General features: G+C 42.5%; 1 protein-coding gene and 1 long non-coding RNA gene across 5 annotated transcripts in view; one reads left to right on the top strand and one right to left on the bottom strand.

Moving 5' to 3' along the window:
* LOC135907623 (uncharacterized) overlaps nucleotides 1–22,883 on the top strand; it is a 290,002-nt gene that overhangs the window by 105,951 nt on the left and 161,168 nt on the right. The gene's annotated exons all lie outside the window — the stretch shown is intronic.
* LOC135907622 (uncharacterized) lies at nucleotides 3,305–22,458 on the bottom strand. 4 transcript variants are annotated; one of them, XM_065439312.2, is made up of 9 exons: nucleotides 22,295–22,458; nucleotides 20,503–20,655; nucleotides 14,837–15,001; nucleotides 13,183–13,370; nucleotides 11,327–11,476; nucleotides 10,436–10,591; nucleotides 9,783–9,947; nucleotides 8,417–8,554; nucleotides 3,307–4,233 (listed from the first exon to the last, which is right to left on the bottom strand). In XM_065439312.2, the coding sequence occupies exons 4-9, from the start codon at nucleotides 13,244–13,246 to the stop codon at nucleotides 4,172–4,174; spliced, it is 735 nt and encodes a 244-aa protein (XP_065295384.1). In that variant the 5' UTR covers nucleotides 13,247–13,370; nucleotides 14,837–15,001; nucleotides 20,503–20,655; nucleotides 22,295–22,458; the 3' UTR covers nucleotides 3,307–4,171. The 4 variants fall into 4 exon arrangements, with proteins under 4 accessions (XP_065295382.2, XP_065295384.1, XP_065295385.1 ...); XM_065439313.2 differs by having other exon boundaries at nucleotides 13,183–13,323; nucleotides 20,503–20,561; XM_065439309.2 differs by having other exon boundaries at nucleotides 3,309–4,233; nucleotides 13,183–13,323.

Here is a 22,883-nt window from a genome sequence, read left to right as displayed (position 1 = left end):
ACTGTTCTATGTCTCGAATCCCAAAAAATATTTCGTATTTTGCCTGCATTTACACATTTCAGAGTTAATTTCTTGTGTTTTACATATATGTATGTAATCTTGCTGTACAATTACCTTCCTTTTTACGCCACCTCCTCGAGTTCTGTTTCCCGATTTGTTGCTCTAGGGCACGCAGTTTTGTCTATCACATTTGTGTTCTCTCTGCATGTTGTATTGCGTATTAGTTTTAAGTGCAATAGCACGTAGGCTCCGTAGCTTTTCCTGGGCGTTATAATAATTGCTTAAATAATATTAACAATAAAAATAATCTTTCTTCTTCATGTTAATACTATTACCTTCTCCCAGTTCTCCTAGTTCTAGTTCTCCCAGCAATTCCCGAGCTTTTGAATTTAGCTGTTCAGAGAGTATTCTCAGCGTGAAAAAATATTGTTTTGTAAATGTGCGTCAATTTCTTTCTGTTCACTGAAGAAACATTAGCTATTTATGATGCAGCTTTTCCCGTCCTTTACGGCAATGAGGCATGTCGATGCAATGCACTACGATCTAAGTAAAGCCTTTAACGTAGTTGATCATTTGCTACAGTTCGACGAGCATGCGCAATATTGTGCTGAAGGTGCCTTTGTACGTTTACCTTGCGGGACCTGTATAGTTACTGCTTTAGATGTGTCAGTATGCAATCTTTATTTGTATATACTGTATACCAAGTAGTGTTCCTCAAGGGTCCTTGTTACGTCTGCTTGTCTTCTTAATTTTGTTCGAAGACGTTTCGCCAGCAATGCAGAAGTGTTTAGTTCATCGCCACACTGATACAGTAAATGCAAAGCATTGAGGGTTGTCGTGCTCTGTAGTTAGTCTAAGCTTGCGGCATTCTCTAATCGTAGCACTAGCTTTAAACTCATCTAAACCGAGAATTTTGTCACATTCCTGTAAAACCCATAATATTGTCTTCCCTTACTTTGGACATCTTCTAGTGTTGACCAGGGTGGCTCAAATCAGCGATCTGGGCATGCTTTTTGTTGTAACACGGTGAGCTTCCACATGCACAAGCGCATAGGCTCACTATGAGACCTATGCTGACTAGGTTACATCCACTGACCCACGAGAGAATTCCGTACATCATTTCCCTTCATTCAGATGTTGTCATTGATATGTCTCCCATTGCTTTAATACGTCTTAATGTCGTAGAAACGCATGAATGCGTCAAACATCAAACTGATTGATCTCGTAAAATGTTTCCGAGTATACAGAAGCAAAATTTTGTGAGGCTGTGCTCCAAGAACTTGTCAAGTCTGAATAATCGTTCTGCACTTCCGTCTTTTAGAGGCGGACGTAGTCATGCCGAGAAAAGTGTATAATATCTGTGTCTTACCAGTACTCACCTACGGGGCAGAAACCTGGAGGCTTACGAAAAGGCTTCTACTCAAATTGAGGACCACGCAACGAGCTATCGAAAGAAGAATGATAGGTGTAACGTTAAGGGATAAGAAACGAGCAGATTGGGTGAGGGAACAAACGCGAGTTAATGACATCTTAGTTGAAATAAAGAAAAAGAAATGGGCATGGGCAGGACATGTAATGAGGAGGGAAGATAACCGATGGTCATTAAGGGTTACGGACTGGATTCCAAGGGAAGGGAAGCGTAGCAGGGTACGGCAGAAAGTTAGGTGGGCGGATGAGATTAAGAAGTGTGCAGGGACGGCATGGCCACAATTAGTACATGACCGGGGTTGTTGGAGAAATATGGGAGAGGCCTTTGCCCTGCAGTGGGCGTAACCATGCTGATGATGATGATGTAGTCGTGCCGACGTCCTATATATATATATGCAAAATCACTCTAATAATCAATATATGTTTCGATGGACTACTTTCTCTTTCACAGTGAGCACTGCAGAAAGCTACCAGGGAACAGCGACTCTTACACGTTTGTGCCTCTTTCAGCGGACACTCGCCTCTACTCAAATTGCAGTCTTAAGAGGTAGAAAAAAAGTCTATACAAGTGTCATTATCACCGTCGTTATATATTTCAAAACGTGTTGACTTTTGTTTTGTTCCGAGCTTTGCACATTTTCATATTCGTTCTTTCGATTTTCATAGTTTCTTTCTACTTTCGCATATGTAGCCTACCTCCCAATTGTGTGGTAAAGATTATCGTATTTGATTATGTATCAGTTTATTGAGTTTCTTTGTTTCTAAGAATTTTAATCCCCTAAATATTCGTGGTAGGTGTTTTACTCTTCTAGCTTTCTTTTGTTGTTTATCTGTGAGCGAGAAGTCGGACCTCAGGGTTGTTTCCGGGCCCAGTAAATATAATATTCATTAACTATAGATTGATTGCTTATTATTATACTCACTTCGAACCTAATGATTTAGTGCAAGCTCCATCCAGAACACCATAGCACACTTGCCGTCACTGTATGCGCTCTGCAATATATAGTTCCTCAGCGATAGCGATATTCTAAGCGTTCATTTTTCATTCTGGAGCAATTTTTGCTGGCCCACATATTTATGTACTTCTTACATTCAGCGCCGGTTCTCGACCCCGCATTATTTTTTTTATTTATTTACACCATGCTGCAGGCCATGTGGCCGAAGCAGGAGGGGACACGTAAGACAAAAAATACGCGTGCAAAAGGCAGAATTGCAAAATATGAAACTTAGGAAAGGAAACAAAATAGCACAAAGCAGCGTTACTTAGGAAGTACTAATAATGTGAGTTTGAATTGATCCAGGGAGTTCACATGATGGAAAGAGATGAGGTTCCATTCTTATGTAGTTCGACGAAAGAAGGAAAATGCAAAGAGGTTTCTCTTCGCAACGTAAGAAGATAGAGCGAGGGGGTGAGAGTGACGCTCATCCTCGATGCAGAAAGAGTAACGTATAGACTAGGACCTTGTTCATACATTATAAGTTGTCATCACGCATATAATCTACTGTTCTCTGTATCCGTGTCAGTCCTGGCACGCGTCAGGGTGTAATTTCTTCGTATGCGCTAATGTTTGTACAAATGTTTCTTACAAGTTTCTGCTTGCTTTCGTATTTCGTTTCTTTATCCTAATTGCGAGAATGCTCAATGTACTTTTTAGCAGCACTGCTAACCCGGCGTATAATAATAATATGCGCCAGTTTTTCAAAAGCATGCTTCCAAAATTCACCATATGAACAACCACCAAACCGAAAATACGTAGCCTAATCAGTGCTTGCGTAGAAATGTCCATACCATTGAAATTGAATTGCATTATGGAATATGATGAGATTACAAGATTAAAAAGGAGTGGACCGTAAAGCTTTATTATTGCCATTATATATGTGGTTTAGTAAATACCGTACTTAGCTCAGCAAGCGAATTATAACCACCCTCTAATCATCCGTGATGCGTAACCACGATAGTAATTTATGATTGTGCGTGGACAACGATTGTGAGTACACACACTTCTGTTTATTAATTATTATTGTCGTTCCGATTTTGGTCTTATCCCAAGTATATGCAGTGGAAAGTGGAAAAATGAGTAGTTGTTCTTATGCAGCCCGCATGCTATCTTTATTTCCTGTTTTTGTTGCAGTTTTAAAAGTATATTTGCTTTTTTTATGCAATGTTAAAAATTTGGGGGGGGGGGATGCGTGCTGAAGCATAAAAAGTATGCCTCGTAGAGTTTAAAAGACTCATCAATCTTTCTTCGTGTGCACCATAAAAATGAATACAGCAGGACTACTGTCCTCGCTTTTTTTGTTTTGATGTTAGTATCTGTGATCAGAAACAATGTGAATAAAAAATAGGCGCCATGTATGTGCGCTTCCTGTGAAATGACGTCTATACAAACGTAAGCATTGTTTTGGCCCTACTTACATTGCGTATACGTCAGGGGTGGCCCTAAAGAAATGTGATATCATTCTTATTCGAGTTCTGAAGGCGGGTACATACGCCCTCACACAATAATTGTTAATATGCCTGAATGCATGACTTGAATTTTGAACATGTACTTATTGCACTTTATTTTATGGGCATTGTATATTTGCGCAATTTCTTCAGTAAACGCGTCTACTAGCACACAACCCTCCCGATTGGGCTAGCCTACAGCACCTGCATTTGTATGCAACATTCAGCGTCTAGAAAGAGCATGGAATCGGCTATCGTGCATTGTTTTTCTTCAGCAGGAATAATAATAAGCCGCGCTCATCTGCCTCCGGAAGCTTGGGCAACAGGCTTCTCCTGGCTGTCAAGAGGCGTGCACGGATCTGAAAGAAGCAGGTGCAATTAATGTTAGGTTCCATTGGTTTATTGCAGCACTCACTAAGAAATGACTATCCCCACGAATCAGCTGTGTCAGTTGCTTATGCGGGACTTCGATGGTTACTGCAAACACGAGGACGTTGCGCGGTCTCCAACCTTTAGGTTCGGTTGTATTCGTGTAATTTCTATTTGTTCAGTCGTACAATGATAGATTTAGTGTACACATGATGGGAGCATTACATTACATGTCTTAATTCGTGAGCTTGCAAACTCGATCGAAGTATATTTTTTTGTTGAAAGTTCAAGGGAACCAAGTACTAAAGACGCGCACGGCAGGTGTAGTTACCTAGTGAAAAACTGACAATCGCCTATATCAGTGGGAAAGCATTGCGCGTCGTAGTGGGAAGAGCTAGTGCACAGAAAACCGTCCCATACAGCAAATATTTTGGCCCCCGTCGTTACTGGTAGTGATGGTTTCCCTGTGTTCAGTAATCAAACACCAAATTATGACAGGATACCTGTATATATCGCCGGTTTTACGGTGTATCTAATCTGTACAGTCCTCTTTAACCCAAGCTTGCGCCATTATGCAGCAGCCATTAGGCAACCGCGTCATTAGGCAGCTGTGTACCATTTGAGAGCTGAAACATCTGTCAAATGCGTCATTGCACATCTGCAGCACGTACGTGATTGCAACCCCTGATGTGCTGCAGATGAACTGGTCAAAACGGGCAGCAAAATAAGCACTTATGCAGTTAATATTAGCACTATTTTGGCTTATGCAGCCGCCACCTCCACCTGTCGTCATTTAAACATTAGAGTTACCACATTACAGACACATCCCTGCGGAGTCTTAGCATGACGTACGGCCCGTGGGGTCTGTGATCATGCTAAAGCAACCCAGCTGGGCGATCAGTGAGTTGATATATTGCAGGTAATTGCAGCGGGACAAAGTGTGAATGGAGAAACCATGTCTTCGTAACGCGAGAACGTTAAGGGCCCCGTGGCGCAGGAAATCCGGTGTTGGCGTCCCGTGTCCAGTGAATTTCGCCCCACCCATACCGAGGTCCTCTACGTGGCGCAGAGAAGTTACTGAACTAATGGAGTTTCTCAAGCTAAAATACGCAGAAAAATGTTGAGTACAACTTATGAACAACCTACAGACATGATAGCGTCGGATTGTAATTTGAATGTGGGATAAGACTTAATTCTGTTACGCAAAAACTCAAACAAACCCCTTTTCCAGCGTTTCTACCATTTATAGACCGGCGACGGCGTCAGCTATTAGCCTGTGCCGGCGAGCGAATATCTTGGAGGCCACGGAGTGGTGAGTCCGTTTCCTTGCAACAACCCCAGATAGCCCTTGCCTCTGTCGCATAGCGGCACATGCAAGAGGCCGTGTTTCTACCAAAAAGCCCGCCTTTGTGCATAGCGTTCGCCGCCAGTGTTTCCTGACAAACATGACGGTTACATACGCTGCCGTTGCCGAGATACATGAGAAGCAGATAAGGATCTTTGAATGCTATCGCATTGTGCTCTTAAAGCCGAAGCTTAAGCGTCCTCGATTTTTTTACTATGAAGTTCTTTACAATGGCTCCTAGCAAAACAGGAAAGAGTTGAACTGTATTAATAAAGAAATTAAGTGCGTCCGGTATACCAGCAAGCGTGAGCGGTTTGCCGGATGAGCGGTGGCATAAAGGAGAGCGGCCAGATTGGTGGCGCCAGTTGGTAGTGCAAAGCTCAACCACCTAAACACAGAGCCAATCACTATGTGCTGCTTAGCTGGAGCGTAAATTTTCTACAAAGGCACAATCGCAAACACAATTACGCCACCGCCGAAAATTTGCTGAAGCAGAATAAAGTAGGTTACTGCAATTTTAGGTCTGTGTTTGTCTGGTTGAGCTCTACAACACCAGGTGGCTGCACCCCTCCGGTCGCTTTCGTTAACACCCCTGACCATCCGGCAATCCGCCGAAACCGCCCCTGCTTGACGGAATAGCGGGCACGCTAAATGTCTCTAATAACCCATTCCTGCATAACATTCAAAACGCCTTTGTTGAAGCCAGACCACACATACACGTGCCGCAGCGCTCAAGCTGGCGTCTGCAAACCCACGCACGGGCAGGCGTTGTGGCACAGCTCGTGCGTGTAGATACGGTGCACAAGCAGAGATATCAAAGCCGGCATTGATATCAGCAATTATTCCTCTATGATAGGTCGGAATAGCTGAAGGCCAGGCCATCTGGGCAGGTGCCGTCCCTATATGCGAGGGAATCGAACAGTTTTGATCTATAAAGACTGATTGATTTTTGGTCTGCAATAAAAACAGATTGGTATAGTTTTGCGTTATCTAGGCGCTAATGTTGACATATAACGTCACTCAGGATGCCTCGCGTCCGGTCGTACCTCGCTACGCCGCTAAAGCCGGGAACAATCACTTCTAATTTGGGCAGCTTTATGCCATGCCAGAGAATTATTTTTTCATTCCTTTTATGCGCCTATTAGATAGTTCTAAACACGTAATAATCTCGTTTCTAGGTACGTAAGCACATTAAAGAACTGTCATACACGAATTATGAAACAATCTCGGCCAAGGCGTCAATGAACGAGCCACGTTGGAAAAATATAAGTGAGTCAAGTGAGCTTGCACTGGCGTGCGTATCTTGTCAATCCAAACCGACATTCATCGTGAGGCACGGCAGACGCCATGCGCGTAGACTTGAGTTCCCTTAAGCGTCTGAAATGGTACTTGTCACCTGACCTTCACTGTGAGAAGATGCTTGGCAAGCCAGAAGAGACACATGAATGAAAATCGGGTGGCGACGCAGCCTTGAACTTCCTGCACCAGTTCATGACGACGTCATCCATTTCAAAGACGTGCACTCGACCCCAATAACTTTATTCGCGAATGTTGTACTACAGTGCCTTCTTAAGGAGCCAGAGAAAGAAGTTTCCAACTTTCTTGAGCTTCTAATCATCCACTACAGCCCGAGTACGAAAAGAAGAATTGGAAATCTGTGATGCCACACTGACGCGCATGAGCTGCGGTTTCCACGGAAAATCCGAAAACTGAAAGTTTGACCCGATTTTCCTCGTGGTATAATTAACCTATTATCCTAATATAAAAGAAAGATGTGAAATATTACTTCATTAGTATAAGCTAGTACAGCGTTTCTCGTTAGTGTACCTTTACCACTTCGACTACTGCTGATTCACGAAATGTGTTTTATTCCTGGACGTTACCAGACGTACCAGTATCTAAATTACCATATTGAATAAATGTTTGTGGTTGACCTCAAACGCAGCAGGTTAGCATTGTGACTGACAAGCTGTAGATTGCAGTACATGCCGTAGCTGCTGAGCTTCCTGACGAAAAGCTCATGAAAATGTATATGCAGCACTTCCGGTTGTCACGGCTTTAACCTTTAATACGGTTTCGCATTCTTTATTTGCCGTGGTAAAAGCATTAACTAGTGCGTGCTAGAGAATTAGCTTCTGTGTTCTCTCGAGTGCTCCTACAATTTTCTGTATTTGTGACCTTAATGGCTGACGGTAAGCAGAATATTTGTCTTCTTTCTTGTTTTGTAAACGAATACATCAGTAACATTAGAGTGGTCCACATTCAAGGTATAGCTGAATGTACAGACACTAACTAGTTGTGAAGCATTTCGAGAATATTGAAATGTGATCTCGATTGAGGCCCGCAACATCGGGTATACTCAGTTTTCGTTAGCACATTAGTAGTTAGCCTACCCCTGCTTGAAGTTCAGAAGCCCATTTCTGACAAAAGAATAATAACCACATACGTAGGTTGTCGAACGAGCGTAATTAACAATGCAGATGCTACCAAGGCAACGGCATAAAGTATTTATGGTCGAGAAATGTTTTTTTTTTCTTTCGTTACGATATAACAACATTCAAAGACTGAATTTATATAAACATTCATTATGCACACGAGAAAAAAAGTGAAAATCATGTACGAAAACAAAGAACTAATGAAATGCTACCCTTGACCAAATTTTGCACTTCAGAAAAATGTCACTCCCCTAGACGACGTTTTGCTACCAAAGAATATTGTGTGTATGAGTCACAGGCCCCCTTTTTCTAACGTGTTTTTGTATTGTAAAATTGTGTGACTGGCAGTGTAGTAAATGGTAGCGTGTAGAAATCGCAAGAGAAATAACTCACTCGACAATGCTATTCCAGTAGATAAACCAGAACTTGATGGAGGTATTTGATTCCCAGCACTTGAAGCAAATCTGAGTACCTGACCGTTTCCTTGAGAGCCGGTGGCAGTAAGACTTCTCGATTGATCGTTTGCTGCGCCTGTAAAAAATGGATGATCAAAATGAAATGCTATATGTGCTGTTGGAATATAGTGGTATTGTATGATACAGCTTATAACGCACGAAATCTCGTTTCAGTACTTCAAGTGCCACTAAAACAATTATTTCTTGGTCAATATAAAACCAAGCCCATTGTATCACATTCACCTAGAGGTACACATGTAGCGCATTGTATTAGCCGTCCAGTTGTAACTTCACTTGGACTTGAGATGACAAATGAGCAACCATTTCTTACGCGCGAAAGTATAATTATAATTTATTTTCACTAAAATATGTTGCTCAGCATATTCAAGTTCAGTTTATTGATTTGGCTGGTACCTACTTTCAACTGTTTGACTCATTGCTCTGATTTTAACGTGACAGCTAGGCGCCAGCGCCTCTGCTGTATTCTCTGAGTGAACAGACAATATTAGAGCACCGTCCCGACCGATCATGGGCTCAGAAGGCAGTGAAGGCACTTTTGTGTTTTCTCAGAACTTCTGGTTTGCTGAGCGACTTCAACTGAAGTGCTGTCCGTACACGTACCTACACCTTCTCTCTCCCTTCTTTCTCTTCCCCTTCTCCCTTCCCCCAGTGTAGGGTAGCCAACCAGACTATTGACTAGTTAACATCCCTGCCTTCCTGTATTCTTCTCGCTCTCTTCGACTTCACAACAAAACTAAACAATTGAATTGCAGGTTTTCTGCCTTCTTACTCCTAGTTCATATCTCCTTCTTCCACATCGCGTTATTATGCACCCCTTCGTCTTACTTATTTGTGCTTTTTCGTATACGAATATTTTTTTTCATTTTCACAGAAAAACTAGATTGCCCCAAAGACGTTAATGCATGCACTGAAAGTTTATGTACAGGTATAAAATGCGTTATCACCTTTATACATATAATGACCACTGGAATTTCATCTCCAACGCTAAGCGGCATTCTGATTAAGTTTGAACAATGTGAACGTATAGCCAGGTTATTTGTTCAAGAAACAGGCAATAAATTTACGGAAGAAAATTAACGAAATGACTTTTAGCGTCACTAGCCTTACATGATCGCATAAAAAGTTGCATGAGTCACGAATAATTCCAGCTGCTCTTATCTAGAACAGTCACTGAACTACACTCAAGAATTTATACTATAGCCACGACTATGTCAGTGAACCTTCTTTTCAAAATCAACTACTTCAAAGATGCAATTACATTGGTATTGAGGTACTTTACTCACATTTTTTGCAAGTTTGCCGACACTCTTCCAAGGTAGGAAATTTATTTCCGAAAAAAGAACAGCTGTACGACTTGAAGCATGATTTGTCATTCGGATTGTAAATGAATACTGGATGGACTTTGTGGAAGCAGGGGAAACTGGCCACGGGGAAACCGCAAACATCAACTGTAAGAGCAAATCAATATTAGCGTAATTTGCACCTTCTAGGTACTGGAAAGTTTATTTCATCATCTTAGGTCAGTATATGTAAAACAATGATTACGGCAATAACAGTAGTGAACGACTAATTTGTGTAAGTAATGAAATACATTGTCGATGCGCCAAAGTCCGAGTTGGCGGCTGCTTTTTCCAGAAAGCCATTTACATTTAATGAAAACCTACTGGATCAATTGCAATCAAATATGCTTACATATTTCGTCACGTTCACGATTACTCCCCTCCCGTTTGCATTCTCTGCAGTCACAAAACACTACAGACAACATATTTCCGGAGGTACACAGCGAATGTGAGGCCATAAATAGTTTGAAGGTTTGGGATTTCTAGAAATATCTGTTTAAGCAACTCCTAGAACAACGTATCCAACCCGGTCACAAATTAGCAAAAGTTAATTTCATTACGCAATCGAAATGTGTTCAAACGAAATATACACTTACCAGTCCGACACACTCCATCGCAAGCCATCTTGTTTAGGAATGGTGCTTCTTCGCTGCAGGTGGGTTTGCACACTCGCTTAATTTCGTTGTAATACCATCGAATATGGCGGCATTTGTTTAGCGATGTATCGGCTACATGCATTCTGCATCGCATATCTGAGATTTAAAAAAAAATAAGAAGATGAAGTACAGCAAGAAAGAAAAAAATAGCGTCAGTCATCATTTTGCTCAGGTCCATAACCAACAGAATATATTTTATTTGCGTTACAAGTGTTTTATGAATTTGAGGGCAAGCAAGTAGGTTGCCTTTGAACAGTTTCCTTAAGCGCTCTAAATGTTAATGAGGCAGTTTAGTCTAGTAAGTCAAAGGATATAGGCAACAATGACGCAAACTATAAACGAAAAGAAACAAAGACGTTCTGCTGAGAGGGTATTGGCTTCGCTCTGGTGTTTCTTTCACTTGCTCTCGGTGCATTGTTTTTCTCGTTAATGCTAAAATTATAGCTCTGCAAGCTTATATTTCTGTAACAAACAAATCACATAAATATTATTTTAATACAAATAACATATTTGTATGATGCGTGCATTCCGAATATAGATCACCTATTGGACTTTTTAATTCAGTGTGTGAAGACCACACTGAAACGGTTATATTGAGCATCCGAAAAAAAGTTGCAGGACATAGTCTCTCTTGAGAATCGCCTTATTACCTTCATGACACCGGCTGCCTTAGTGCTACATGGAAGCGATAGAAACACGTTTCTTTCATATACGTTAAGCAAACAACTTATGCTTCATATGACCTACATTATCGTCCATGAATTTAACATCCGCTATTAGGTTCGCAAGGCCATAGCCTTCCTAATGGTTGAAACCATAACAACCGCTCACCCCTAGTTGGTGGTGTATGCCTGATTTGTATTTTGAGAATTGGTATCATTGCCGCTGTAGGATCATGTTCGCCCGGCAGTATATTAAAATAGCTTGGTTGCCCGGTTCCTTGAGCATTGCTTGCTCCAGGAGCTTTCATATCTTGCTTTCCTGCGCGAGTAAAGGCAACGTTTGAGGTTCTCTCTGTTGCTTCATTTCAGACAACGAGACAACTAGAGATATACAGAGGTCTAAGATATAACGCTGAAAAGCATGGAATACCTGGCAGTGCAGGTGTCCGCCACATTGCCAGCCATTCCCAAAAATACAAAATGCTCACTGTAATATACAGCATATCCAGAAAAAAAAAAACTTTACTAAACCGTTGAATGTACGCATGAATCCAACGGAAAAGTTGTATAACACAATTAAACAAAAGCGATACATTTCTTTTTGTGACTTCAATTAATAAAAAACCAAACACCAAACAAAGAATAATTTACAGCTTACGTGACACAAGAAATTCTGTATCAATTTATATGCAATGCAAATTTACTTTTCTCTTATATTATTGCACCTGGTGTTTCGTCGTGTAACTTTCGCCTTTGAATTTCGCAGTCCACTGTCGTGTTGGCCCATACTGGCATTGGTGCTGTACGGTAACGTCAGATCTTTGTCTCTCTCAATAGCGACTACAAGATCAATAGTGGTGCTTGAGAAGTACCTCTAAAGCGTTGCTGTACTGCTAAAAAGTCGGTCAAAACGAGGTTAGTGTCAGTCTTGCAAACCTGCGTACTTCGTGTATCCGCACTGTCGGACTAAATCCGTTTCTGTGTCGCAGATATTGAGTACAACTATCATAAGCAAACACCTATTTGCTACTAGTGTCCGAATTTTTGAAACCATTTTCTAAAGCAACGTAGCAACGGCCCAAATTTTCCGCGGAATATAAATCGCAAGCCATTCTTCGCCTCGACCACGACGTATTCTTCTTCCAAAGGGGGAGCCATATCTCGGCTCAGGCAGATGTTTAAAAAAGTGTGGCTTTGAGCGTCAGACTGCTCACGAGGTGTTTCCGCAAGTTGTGTCTATATTTCTGGAGACAGCATGTTGTCTCCAACATTGTTTTCAATGGCTTGCTTTTCTTTCTATCAGTTCCTTAAATAATGCGACATAGAGCTGCAAAGAGGTGGCGACCAAAGTATGGAGGCCGTCTTGTTTTTCCTGTGTCCGTAGTATGATGCCGAGAATGTATTGGCCAGTGTGCTGAGCGAGAGTGCCAATTTTACGCCCGATACGATGAAAGATGATGGTTGCCGGCTTATGGCGCTCGTGTGCCAATGAATAAATTTTAGCAGTATGAGTGCGCGTCCCTCGTGGTGGTTCCCCTCGTGTTCGTCGAGGCTAGAGTGGTGGCTGTAGTAGCGGAGCACCCATCCCCGTGTGCTGCCTTTCCTGTCCGGATATTCTGCCGGTGGCAAAACTCAGCAGTTACAAGTTGAGTGACAGAGACTAGATGTACAGTCAACAGCAAAAGTTTACGGTATGCGGTTTCCCCTTAAAATGTGAATTTCTGCACTGTTAGGCATGACACTTCGTATTTAATGAATCACTGTGTAGGTGGCGAAGGCTAGTGCATGCTGGAACATTCAATTCGAGGCTGTGTGAGCAGGCTTCGCGAGAATTCCGCTTCTTGGCAGACCCTGCATCCCGTATACTCTTGCAGTTGACTGTACATGCGTGTTTTGGCCAGTGGCTTCGCTAAACATTTAAAAGCAGTCAACCGCTTTCTTGCGTACATTCTGCTAGGGTAAAGAAGTTACGAACAAAAAATACAGAAATCTGCACATGATCGAATTTTACTTAACCTGACTCACCAGTTGGTAAATGGACCATTGGAAGTTTTTGGCGAGCATTCATCTTCGACTTCGTGGGTGGCATTGAACTGACACTGTTTTGTTGGCCAAGGGGCAGAGGAGGCTGGATATTTGTTGCAGCGTTCGTAGACTGGGTATTTCCTGTGCCAGTTGGAAATAATTTTCTCTGGTGACCCTATCCATGGTGGCTGTTATGTGAAATCACATGTGAGGTGCACACTCGTTGAAGCACTAATATAAAATCAGGAGCGTCTGTACAGTTCCTAATATTACTGTAACCCATTCATGCAGGTTTTTCACAATGGACCATTACCTCGCATTTGAAAATGTGTAGGCGGTTGCAGTATGCGAACAAAAAACGATACAGCTGAAGCATTACGTTGCTTTGCTAATATTTAGCGTGCTCTAAAAATAGCAGAATGCAGTTGCTTTTTTGTATTGTTGCAATCGTTAGCATTAGGTGCATTGAAATTGTTTGCCAGTAGGAAAACAAAAATGGTACGCGGTAATCGGTATTACGAATTACCAATGAATGTGGGCCAAATGATTCTTGTGTGCCAAAAGGAGCACGGTAGAAAATAAAAGGCTTGAACAAAGAAAAACTAATATGCAATGCTTTTTTGCATTTGTTAATCACACGAAGAATGGAACAAAGGCCCTATAAAAGTCCCTTTAGGACAATAATGTGCGCCTACTTGTATAGAAAAAAACATCGGTTGGTTTCATTCCTTATTCTAGTAACTACCACATGAAACTGGAGAGATAATGAACCGAAGTAATGCATGCCGACCATGAGCAACTTCATATTGCTTGTTTTGTAGAAAGATTTATATGCTGCGGATAAATACAAACTACTGGAAAGGAATGGGGTTTTACAGAGACTAAAAATGGCAAAAATGACATGAATGAAGCGTTATGTATTGTGACCGGTTAGCCTTATGTGGAAAGAGTAGGATGTGTTACATTTCCCCGCTTTCATGAAAGATGCGCAGTGGGCACAGTGGGTGATGTGTAAGTAACCTGTGTAATGAATGACGGATACTTTGAAAGGCTGACCTTTTTTTTTAAATTCATCCCAATAGAGTAAAGATTGAGAAAAAATGAAGTTATTGATATCAAGATGAAGGTGTCGAGACACAACAGTAAGAGAGTGCGGTAGAAGACCAGCTTGTTTTATGCTGAAGTGATACTGACTACTGTGAGCCCTCATGCCTCGACAGGGGATCCAAATGACCCTTTCATCTACATTGACCAATGAACAGAGTTTATATTGAGTCTTGCTTAAGTAACAAAGCTTGCGAAAAGGCATGCTTTTCGGGTTTAAGTAAGAGGCATGGTCGAAAACACAAGAAGGTATTATTTTTTCCGCATAACCATCTACTTTTTATTCTGGTAAATACGAAAATGCTGCGAGTAACTTATAACACAGAAATAGGTCTCAAATTCATGCCGGTGAGGTTATTTTTCAAATATGATGCTACCAAATAAACTAGACTAAAACTGTGATTGACCTACAGAGTGACCAGTGAACATACATGAAGATTATGACTCTAGTAACTTAGGCAGCTTATAGTGCCCAGTCTAGTCATTGCTGAACAATGCTACCACAAGAAAAATAAACATGAGCGCGTATTTTCTTAACATGCTTACTTACGCTGCACGCAAGTACGTAAGCATTCTCCTAAAGTAGGAAACTTATTTAGGAAGTATGTACAATCGTAAGTCAGGAAACAACTTTCCTCTCTTGGACTGTACACGTAGACTGGAAACACATGGTTGTAGCAGAGGGCACTTGCCACCGGGAATTCGCAAGCATCGCCTGCATTTGTGAAGACATTTTGAGACATTGTTAGATAACTACACACCAAAATCGCTAGAATATTTTTTCATGTCATTAAAAATAGGTTCTAACCAGTTAAAAGTGACTGACAAGCGAGTAACGATCCGAAATAGAGGACAACTGCCATTATGCATGAAGCTTTTTTTTAACTTGAACACTGTTTGTTCGATGTAAGAATATAGAGCATGTTGCAAATGCCAGAATGAAGAGCTTTGGAGAGATAATTTTAGAAGAAATGTATATAATAAAAACCGTATTTTCAACCAGAATTTTCACTTTGGGAAATTGTATTTCGCTTGGAGAGCTTTTAGGTCACGTTCAATTTTATTGCTCACTAAGGAATGATAGGTCTCAAACGGGATGCCCTCCACCCTGTTTAGCGTTAAAGCAGATGGAGAGATACAGTGAACTTTAATGAGCGCCAGCAGTTTAGTTGGCTGGCGCTAGGCCTATCACGATGGGACGTCGGCGTCTTGCTTCTTCGCCGCATCGTAGGCCTGCTGGGCCGCCCAGATTTGGTCGCCGAGATGGGAGCTGCGCAGGGCGGCGTGTCATCTCGACGAAAGGGTAAGGGATTAAAGTCTGGGTATTGATGTTTGCACTTCCATAGCATGTGGGGGAGTGTTGCTGATTGAGTTTTACAGATCTTGCACGTCTGGCTCGGGTAGATGTCGGGGTTTATGATGTGATAGCGTGTGAGGGAGGGGTATGTATTGGTCTGTAACAGGCGAAGGGTGGTTGCCAGCGCTCTGTTTAGCTTGCGGTGAGGGGTGGGGAAGGTTCTTCTTGCGGGGTAAAACGACCTCACCATGCCATTTTATGTTGTTAGGCGGCCGCGTCTTGCGGGTGGACCTGCACCGTTTCCGTCACGGTTTACTAGTCCTTGTACTACGTAGTGTGTAAGCTCGTTGAGTTTGGTGAGGGGTGGGTGGACAACGCCGGCGTGTGCTGGGATCCAGACGATGGTGATTTGGTTTTCAGGCGAATGCAGGGATGCTTGTAAGATACGGAGTGATTGCTGAGAAATACGACCCTTGATGTCGTTGTTGATTGCTACGCCAGAATCGCTCAGTATGATGTGACAGGCTGGGTCAAGAGTGGCCAGGGCGATGGCCAGTTCCTCGGCCATCTCGCTATTTTGGGTAACGATGCGGGCAGCATATCGGAGCAAGCCGCCTGCTGTGGTAACCGCTGCAAAGCGCCGTCCATCTTGGCACTCAGCTGCGTCGACGAATGTGACGCCCGCGGTGTTGGCGTAAGCTTTGATGAGGGAGGTAGCTTGTGCCTTCCAGCGTTCTTTGTTGCGGTCTGGGTGCATGATTATGGGAATAGGGTCGGCGTGTAACCATCGCCGAATGTAGCGTGGTATTGGGTGTTTGTCTCCATGTTGACGGTGGTAGGTGATATCAAGCTTGGTTAGAATGCTGCGGCCCGTTTCCGTGAGGGTAAGCTGCTCTATTTGGGATCGACGTTGCGCTTCGATTAGCTAGTTTAGCGTGTTATAGACACCTAATTGTAGTACAAGTTCCGTGCTGGTGTGGTTGGGTAGTCTTAAGGCCTGCTTATAGGCTCCTCTGAGCGTTAAAGCAGAAAAATTTAATTTTAGTGGCCTGTACGTCCGCGTATAATCAAGTAAATATCATAACATTTCGTTATTTTTCGTCATGAAATAGTCGGATCCGTGTTTACACCACACCAACATGAAACACTTTGAAGAGCAGTAAACTTAGCTTGAAAGATCACTTTTCAACATAGGTTACAATGAAAAAACGAGTAAATATATATGGTTTATTACGCAAACTTTTATATCACTTTTCTACAGATGGCATAATGAACCTCATTGGAAACATCTGATTAACGACTACTAAGTGTATGTCTGTTTTATAATTATGCTGAAGTCAATAATAGGCAAGTGTGTTGAAATGTGCCAGTTTACTAAAATAAAGGTGACAAAAACATGCATGGCTCAAATAGATTATTATTTTTTTGACGGAGCTACGTCTTGCTCGGTCTGATTTGCGACAACCAACATGTACATATAATGCTAGTACCAACTGCTGTTATCAAACACAATAAAATTTGGCTACCACCATATTTTTGACTAGTTATGGGCAACAGGAACAAAGCGACGAGTGAACGAATGCAGGTTTAGTTCTATAAATTTCAACAAAAATTTATTTGGAGATTGCTCAAATTACAGGGACCAACGAAAAATTTCGTTGACATGGGCACAATGCAAGGACCCTAATGTAGCCCACCTCTTTCCGTGGCCGTTAAAACCGCAGGTGCTAAAACTTTATTAGCAGCTTTCAACAACAGCTGACTGCTCAGTTGCGGCATCTTGAACTTGATAACTTATTGTTTCAGTTTAACGTATTGGACAACGCAAACAATAAGATTGCATCATATCAATGTAAAGGATAAAATCATCATCAAGTATTACGCGAAATATTGGACACTTTGTGTGCACAAAATACAATAACTGGGATCTTTGAAAGCATCGCAGTACAGCTTTGCAAGCTTGCGGCCTTCCAAGTTATTCATTCTATAACCTAAGGTGCCTGCAGTATTGGCCCGTTTCTAAATAAAATGCATTAGCCAAACAAGGTGTCTCAAAGAGAATGGTTGGTATGGATCCACTGCGCAATCAACGAATAAACATGTTTCTAAATTATTATCATGAAATACTTATCACACTGCATAAGATTTTAGGAACTGTATTCATATTTCAGAATTGAAATGTGATGAGGGCCTTGTTGGATAATTCTTGCGCACGTATGCTTGTGTCATTGAGTAGAAAATTAGGAAAACACAATAATATATACATTCGCTGTGAAACGGGGTGTCGAACGTCATAGAAGATATTTCTATACAATTGCACAACACTATAACATTTTTTAAATTGTGCGGGCTATTGCAGAGCGTCGATTGGATGAACAATAAAGTAACATTTTCGCAGCCGAAGCTTGATATGGGCGAGTTGGTTTTGCATAATTGAAGAAACGAGTGCTACGAAGACGCGGACTAAAAGACGAACATGAGCGCCTTGTCCGTCGCACTTGTTTTTCTTTTAGTCCGCGTCTTCGTAGCGCTCTTTTGTTCAAGTAACACTTTCGTCCTATTGACGAAGCATTCATAGTGATAGCAAAGCTTTAAACAAGGGCACAAATGAAGAGTCGTAGTTGTATTGGCCCAATAAATTGCAGCCAACATTTACTTACAAGCTAAGTCAACACGTGGTGCCGCGTGCACACAGGGAGGCATGGACAGATATCAGATTATGACAGCTGACAGTTGCTGTCTGTTCGGACGGGGGTTGCGTGGCCGATATGATATCGAGTATGTGTCGGGCCGGGGCTCTCATCAGTATAGGTTGAGGGAAAGAAGAGAATCTTTATACAGGTATTTGCATCGCCCGAGGACTTGTCAACAGACTGCCGCGCTCCTAGGTCTACGGGCTTGCCAGGTTGGGGTCCATCCCATTTTCCCTTTCTCCATGCGGTGACCAGGATCGCACCAATGCATGAACCCTGGATCATATTATTTCACAAAAACGCACTTGCACTTGGACTGAAAGGATGCGTTTCTCCTTTTTTAAGGCCAGTGCCATAAGAAGGATCAGGAATGTCGAGCTTGGGCGCTGTAAACCAACGAGAACTCTGGCAACCCTTTCAGGAACCTGGCAGTTCGTTCAAATCACGTTCTCTCAACCTACTCCGAGTCTGACTCCGAAGACGGGAGACTGCCTGTGCGCGGTGCGCTATTTCGTTCCCCGGGGCGTTTTCTGTGGCGGGGGGGCGGGGGGGGGAGGGGATACATGCTTCAGTGGTCGGGGCGTAATTTCCTGCAGGAGCGATGTCATAACAGCGTTCCAAAGTTGCAGGTCTGGTGGTGAAGCTTCCTTCATCCAGCGGAACCGTCAGGCACAACACGTCACGACAATGCCCTGATGAAAAGGGGCAGCAATGGTGCTCGAATGCATCGTGCTGTCTCTGGCTTCAACGTATCTCCCAAACTTGAAATTACGCGATATCTAAGAAGAGGCGTGCGGTAAAACAGTCCCACACAAAGCTACCAGCCGTCTGGGCTCTCCTTGATTTTGTATGCACTGAAGATTGCCTACAGGAAATGACGCTCGGGGCCACCCTCTGCATCACCATGCGCAGCCACGGGATCGCTAGAAAGGGGACGCACTCCTTTGATTTTGCCTTCCACCCCTTCCCGATTAGGGTGCGCTTTATTACATTACCATGCACTCACGACGTTCTTGCCCTTGCGCTGACAACACTAGCTAAGTGGAAGACGGCGAAAATGAAGTAAGCATCCTTCTCGGCTCACCTGCGTAAGTTTTCCCTCGCACGTACAGCATATGGCGTGCGGAGCGCAATATGATCTCATTGCCTTTGAACTTTACACGGAACGTCATAGTAACAGCAACGCCAACGGCGGAAATTTGACTTTGGTGTCCTTCTTAGAGCAGTCGCAATGAAACGGCACAGAACTCCAGTAGGACGGAATTAGGCTGTTCTACAGACGGTCGTTACAAATCAGGCACACCAGTTAGAACACGCATAACACAATTTGTATTGCGACGTCACACAGGCACTACACAAATACGACTGTCGGGCACATAACACCTTATAGTTGCGGATTTAGCGCTCTTAACAAAGCTAAATAGGCGAGTATACAAAAACCCGTCGTAAAGTTTCTCTCGCTTTCAGGCTCGTGGTTGACTGCGCACGTAATTTGCAGTCAACTTGGCCAAGGTCCGGACACTTTGTGGCAGACAGAAGAGATGTGTAAGTGCTCTACATTGTGGGTTAGCAGCATGCCCCCATCAGGTACCACCCAGGAAGTGGTCCTTACCCGAGGCCATCGGGTGGTAGAGAACACACGGCCACCGAGGTGGAAAGGACCGGTTCAACGAACCAAGCCCCGGCGGGACAAGGACGTGGATGCATCTCCAGTGCTGCGTTACCGAGCCGGTACAGTTGAGAAGACCGGTTCATAGACACACCAAACTACTGGATCACCAGGAGAACCGAGTCTTCTTTGTGAAGAGGCTCCTGGAGTAGTAGACATGGCGAGGCAGCTTCTTCCGTCTCAGCCACTGCGGTTCTCCTGGCACGCATTCTTGTACCCTTCTTTTTGAGAATCACGGTCCGGTCGTTTTACGGCACTCGCGAACGCTTCAAGAGGTACTTCAAGACAACGATGCTATACTAAAGCACATACGCCTGAAACAATACGCAGAAATGCTGCTCAAATAATTCAATTTTGTAATGGACCATTTATTTTTTCTAACGCTCATTTTTATAGACTTATATATTGTTTTTTTTTACTGATAAGTGCCAAGTAATGCTGATGCCAAATAATTACGCGTAAGGCATGTGAGTGTGTGGCAAGAACAAGATGGATTTATTTCCAAAATAAAGCAGTATAAAACACCAAAAGAAAAGCTTGGATAAAAATTTGCTCACCACTTCGGCATGTTCCCTGGCATTCTATTTTGCTTGCGAAGGGTGCTCTTGCGCTGCAACTGGGAATGCAGAATTTATTTTTCCAATTAAAGAACCATCGCTGGCGAGGACATTCGCTTGATGATGCGTTAGGAATAATTTTGCACCGGTCATCTGACTCGAAGAAATGAGAAAGGTGGGTACCGCGTTAAGAAAGAAATGTAGACAGCAAATATAATTGAAGTAATTACACTTTACTCACTTGGAACAACTATACATATATAGTTCAAAAGTTTTTAACTCTTTAGGGCCAGAAGCAATTTGTTATATAATTTTTCCGGTATCTCTTCCTTAAGAATATACCCGGTAGATAGCACTTAAGACACTGAAGTAACGAAAGCGAACGGCGATCGTTTACAGAGCATCCGCGCCGAGGCACTGCCCTCAAGCCACCGAAATGCCTCGTAATCCTTTCGTTTGACCTTTATCGTCTGGTGAACAGAGAACTGTGATGTATTCGTTAAGCAAAACTTTGCACTGAGCAGCTTCACCGCAACGATCTCAAATGTTACGGTTCCCTTTATTGCTTGCTATGTGTCTCATGGGCCGATATGGTTACTCAAACTACAAATTGCTACACTTTTTTTCTGGTACTCGATGCCATAAATGTATCCAGTACATATCCCAAACGTCAATCCGCACTTACACGAACAGGGACAAAAATCTAATATTTTATTAGCTTTACTAAATTTTAGTTGTCGTTGCGAAGAGAATAGGAGGATATATCACCTAAATTATTCTTAGATTGTAGCATAATACCGTCGAGTGACAACATATTTATTTTCATAACTTCGCTGGTAACTGCTCCTTCGTGTGCCCTCATGCTCGAAGTCTGAGTCAATTTATTTCCGTTATTACAATTTTAGTGGCGTCGGTGTTCTCTGTGAGAAATACTGCTAACGAGCTCCAGGTAGTAGCGAACGAGTTAGAATAATGACTGAGCTGCTGTTTTTTTTTTCTTGCAATAGAGCACACATAAAGCTCCTCATGTTCTCGGGCCGGTGGCCGATGCCCTTTATGTTTACCCGTTGGACTAGGTAGATAATCTTTAACACAAGTTCTATGTAAAAATTAGAATGCTTCTTATTGATTGCTTGCACGTCCAGCTTCGTTATTTCCGACGAAATGCTACACGAAGTAATTTAATGCGTAGTAACACCTTGACATCTGCATGTAAAACCAGCGCTTTCGTAAAAGTACCCACTGCTCAAGAATAAAGCAGCAGCCGCAATGGCTGCTAGCAGAAAACATGCCATATGTGGTTGTATAATCAGCGCTAGCTAACACAGGATACTAAGAGAATACCGTGAAACATTACTAAATAATTATTATTCTGAAGTAATATGAATGGGACCAGCAAGACAAATCTTGTTCTTTGCCAGTATAATTTTTGAAGTTACAGAAACGAAATGAGGGCTTTCTAAGAGCGAAAAGCACTAAATATAATATACAAATATTACAAACAAGTACACGTCTGTCATATGTGTTCTTGTTTTTCTTCATCTTTGCATCATCAGAGAACAGCAGTAAGCTAGCGAACTCACCCACATGAACACACTGCGTGAGAAACTAGCATAATACAAGTAGAGCTAATACTTGTACTGAATGTTGTTACCTATGCCAGTATTTATTGTTTGATCTTGATCAAGTGTAGGGTACATTTATTAATCTTAATATGTGGCGCCCATTTCATCCTTGTGAATTTCTTGAAGATGAGTTAATCTAATAAAGTGTGAGGAGTTATAGTACTCACCATACGCAATAGGCCTCGATGAGTCACAGAATTTCACAAATATTAAAAAAGACAACGCTATGCAGATATTCATGACGGCTGTACTCTTATTTTGGCCCACATAGCACGAGGCTGTCCCCGTTCCCATTTGGCTGCGTACTCAGCATCAACACAAGAAAAGAAACCGCTACCCTGTGCTGATGATGCGAACATAATACAATTGTTCTCTTGCCGCAAGCTCTATATGTCTGCTCCCGCATATTGTTCGCAAGCTAGGCATGGTTTCCCAGATTGTGTATTCTTGATGGCAAATTCTCATGTCTTTGCGGAACGTTGCAGCCAAGGAATTGGCTTTCTAGTATTGTCGTCTGGTTGAGAAAGTTTTAGAGATCTCGCTGACAGTTTTAGAGTCGTAGTATTTCCAACAACGATTTCTCCGGTTTGTAAGTGTAGCCTTCATCGTATGCAATCCTTCAGCTTTGCTTGATAAATTGCTCTCCTGAGTATATCGGAAGCCTACAGGTTGTCAGGATTGGGGGCTCAATCCCATCGTCCGTGGTCTTTTGCCAAGATTGGAGTACGGCATGAATTCGAAGGTAGCTGGCCCATG

Source organism: Dermacentor albipictus, chromosome 10 (assembly GCF_038994185.2).
Source record: "Dermacentor albipictus isolate Rhodes 1998 colony chromosome 10, USDA_Dalb.pri_finalv2, whole genome shotgun sequence".
In the NCBI taxonomy this organism is placed as follows: Eukaryota; Metazoa; Arthropoda; class Arachnida; order Ixodida; family Ixodidae; genus Dermacentor; species Dermacentor albipictus.
The sequence above is the reverse complement of the archived record's forward strand: the minus strand, read 5'-3'. Positions and strand labels throughout refer to the sequence as shown.

What these genes read in the sequence shown, in the direction of transcription:
- LOC135907622 (XM_065439309.2), bottom strand. Translation starts at nt 22,421, where the DNA reads ATGGGAACGGGGACAGCCTCGTGCTATGTGGGCCAAAATAAGAGTACA. An exon ending in ATCGAGGCCTATTGCGTATG is followed by an intron (nt 20,656 to 22,294) that starts GTGAGTACTATA and finishes TCTTCGAGTCAG; the next exon opens with ATGACCGGTGCAAAATTATT. An exon ending in AATGGTCCATTTACCAACTG is followed by an intron (nt 11,477 to 13,182) that starts GTGAGTCAGGTT and finishes TTACTCGCGCAG; the next exon opens with GAAAGCAAGATATGAAAGCT.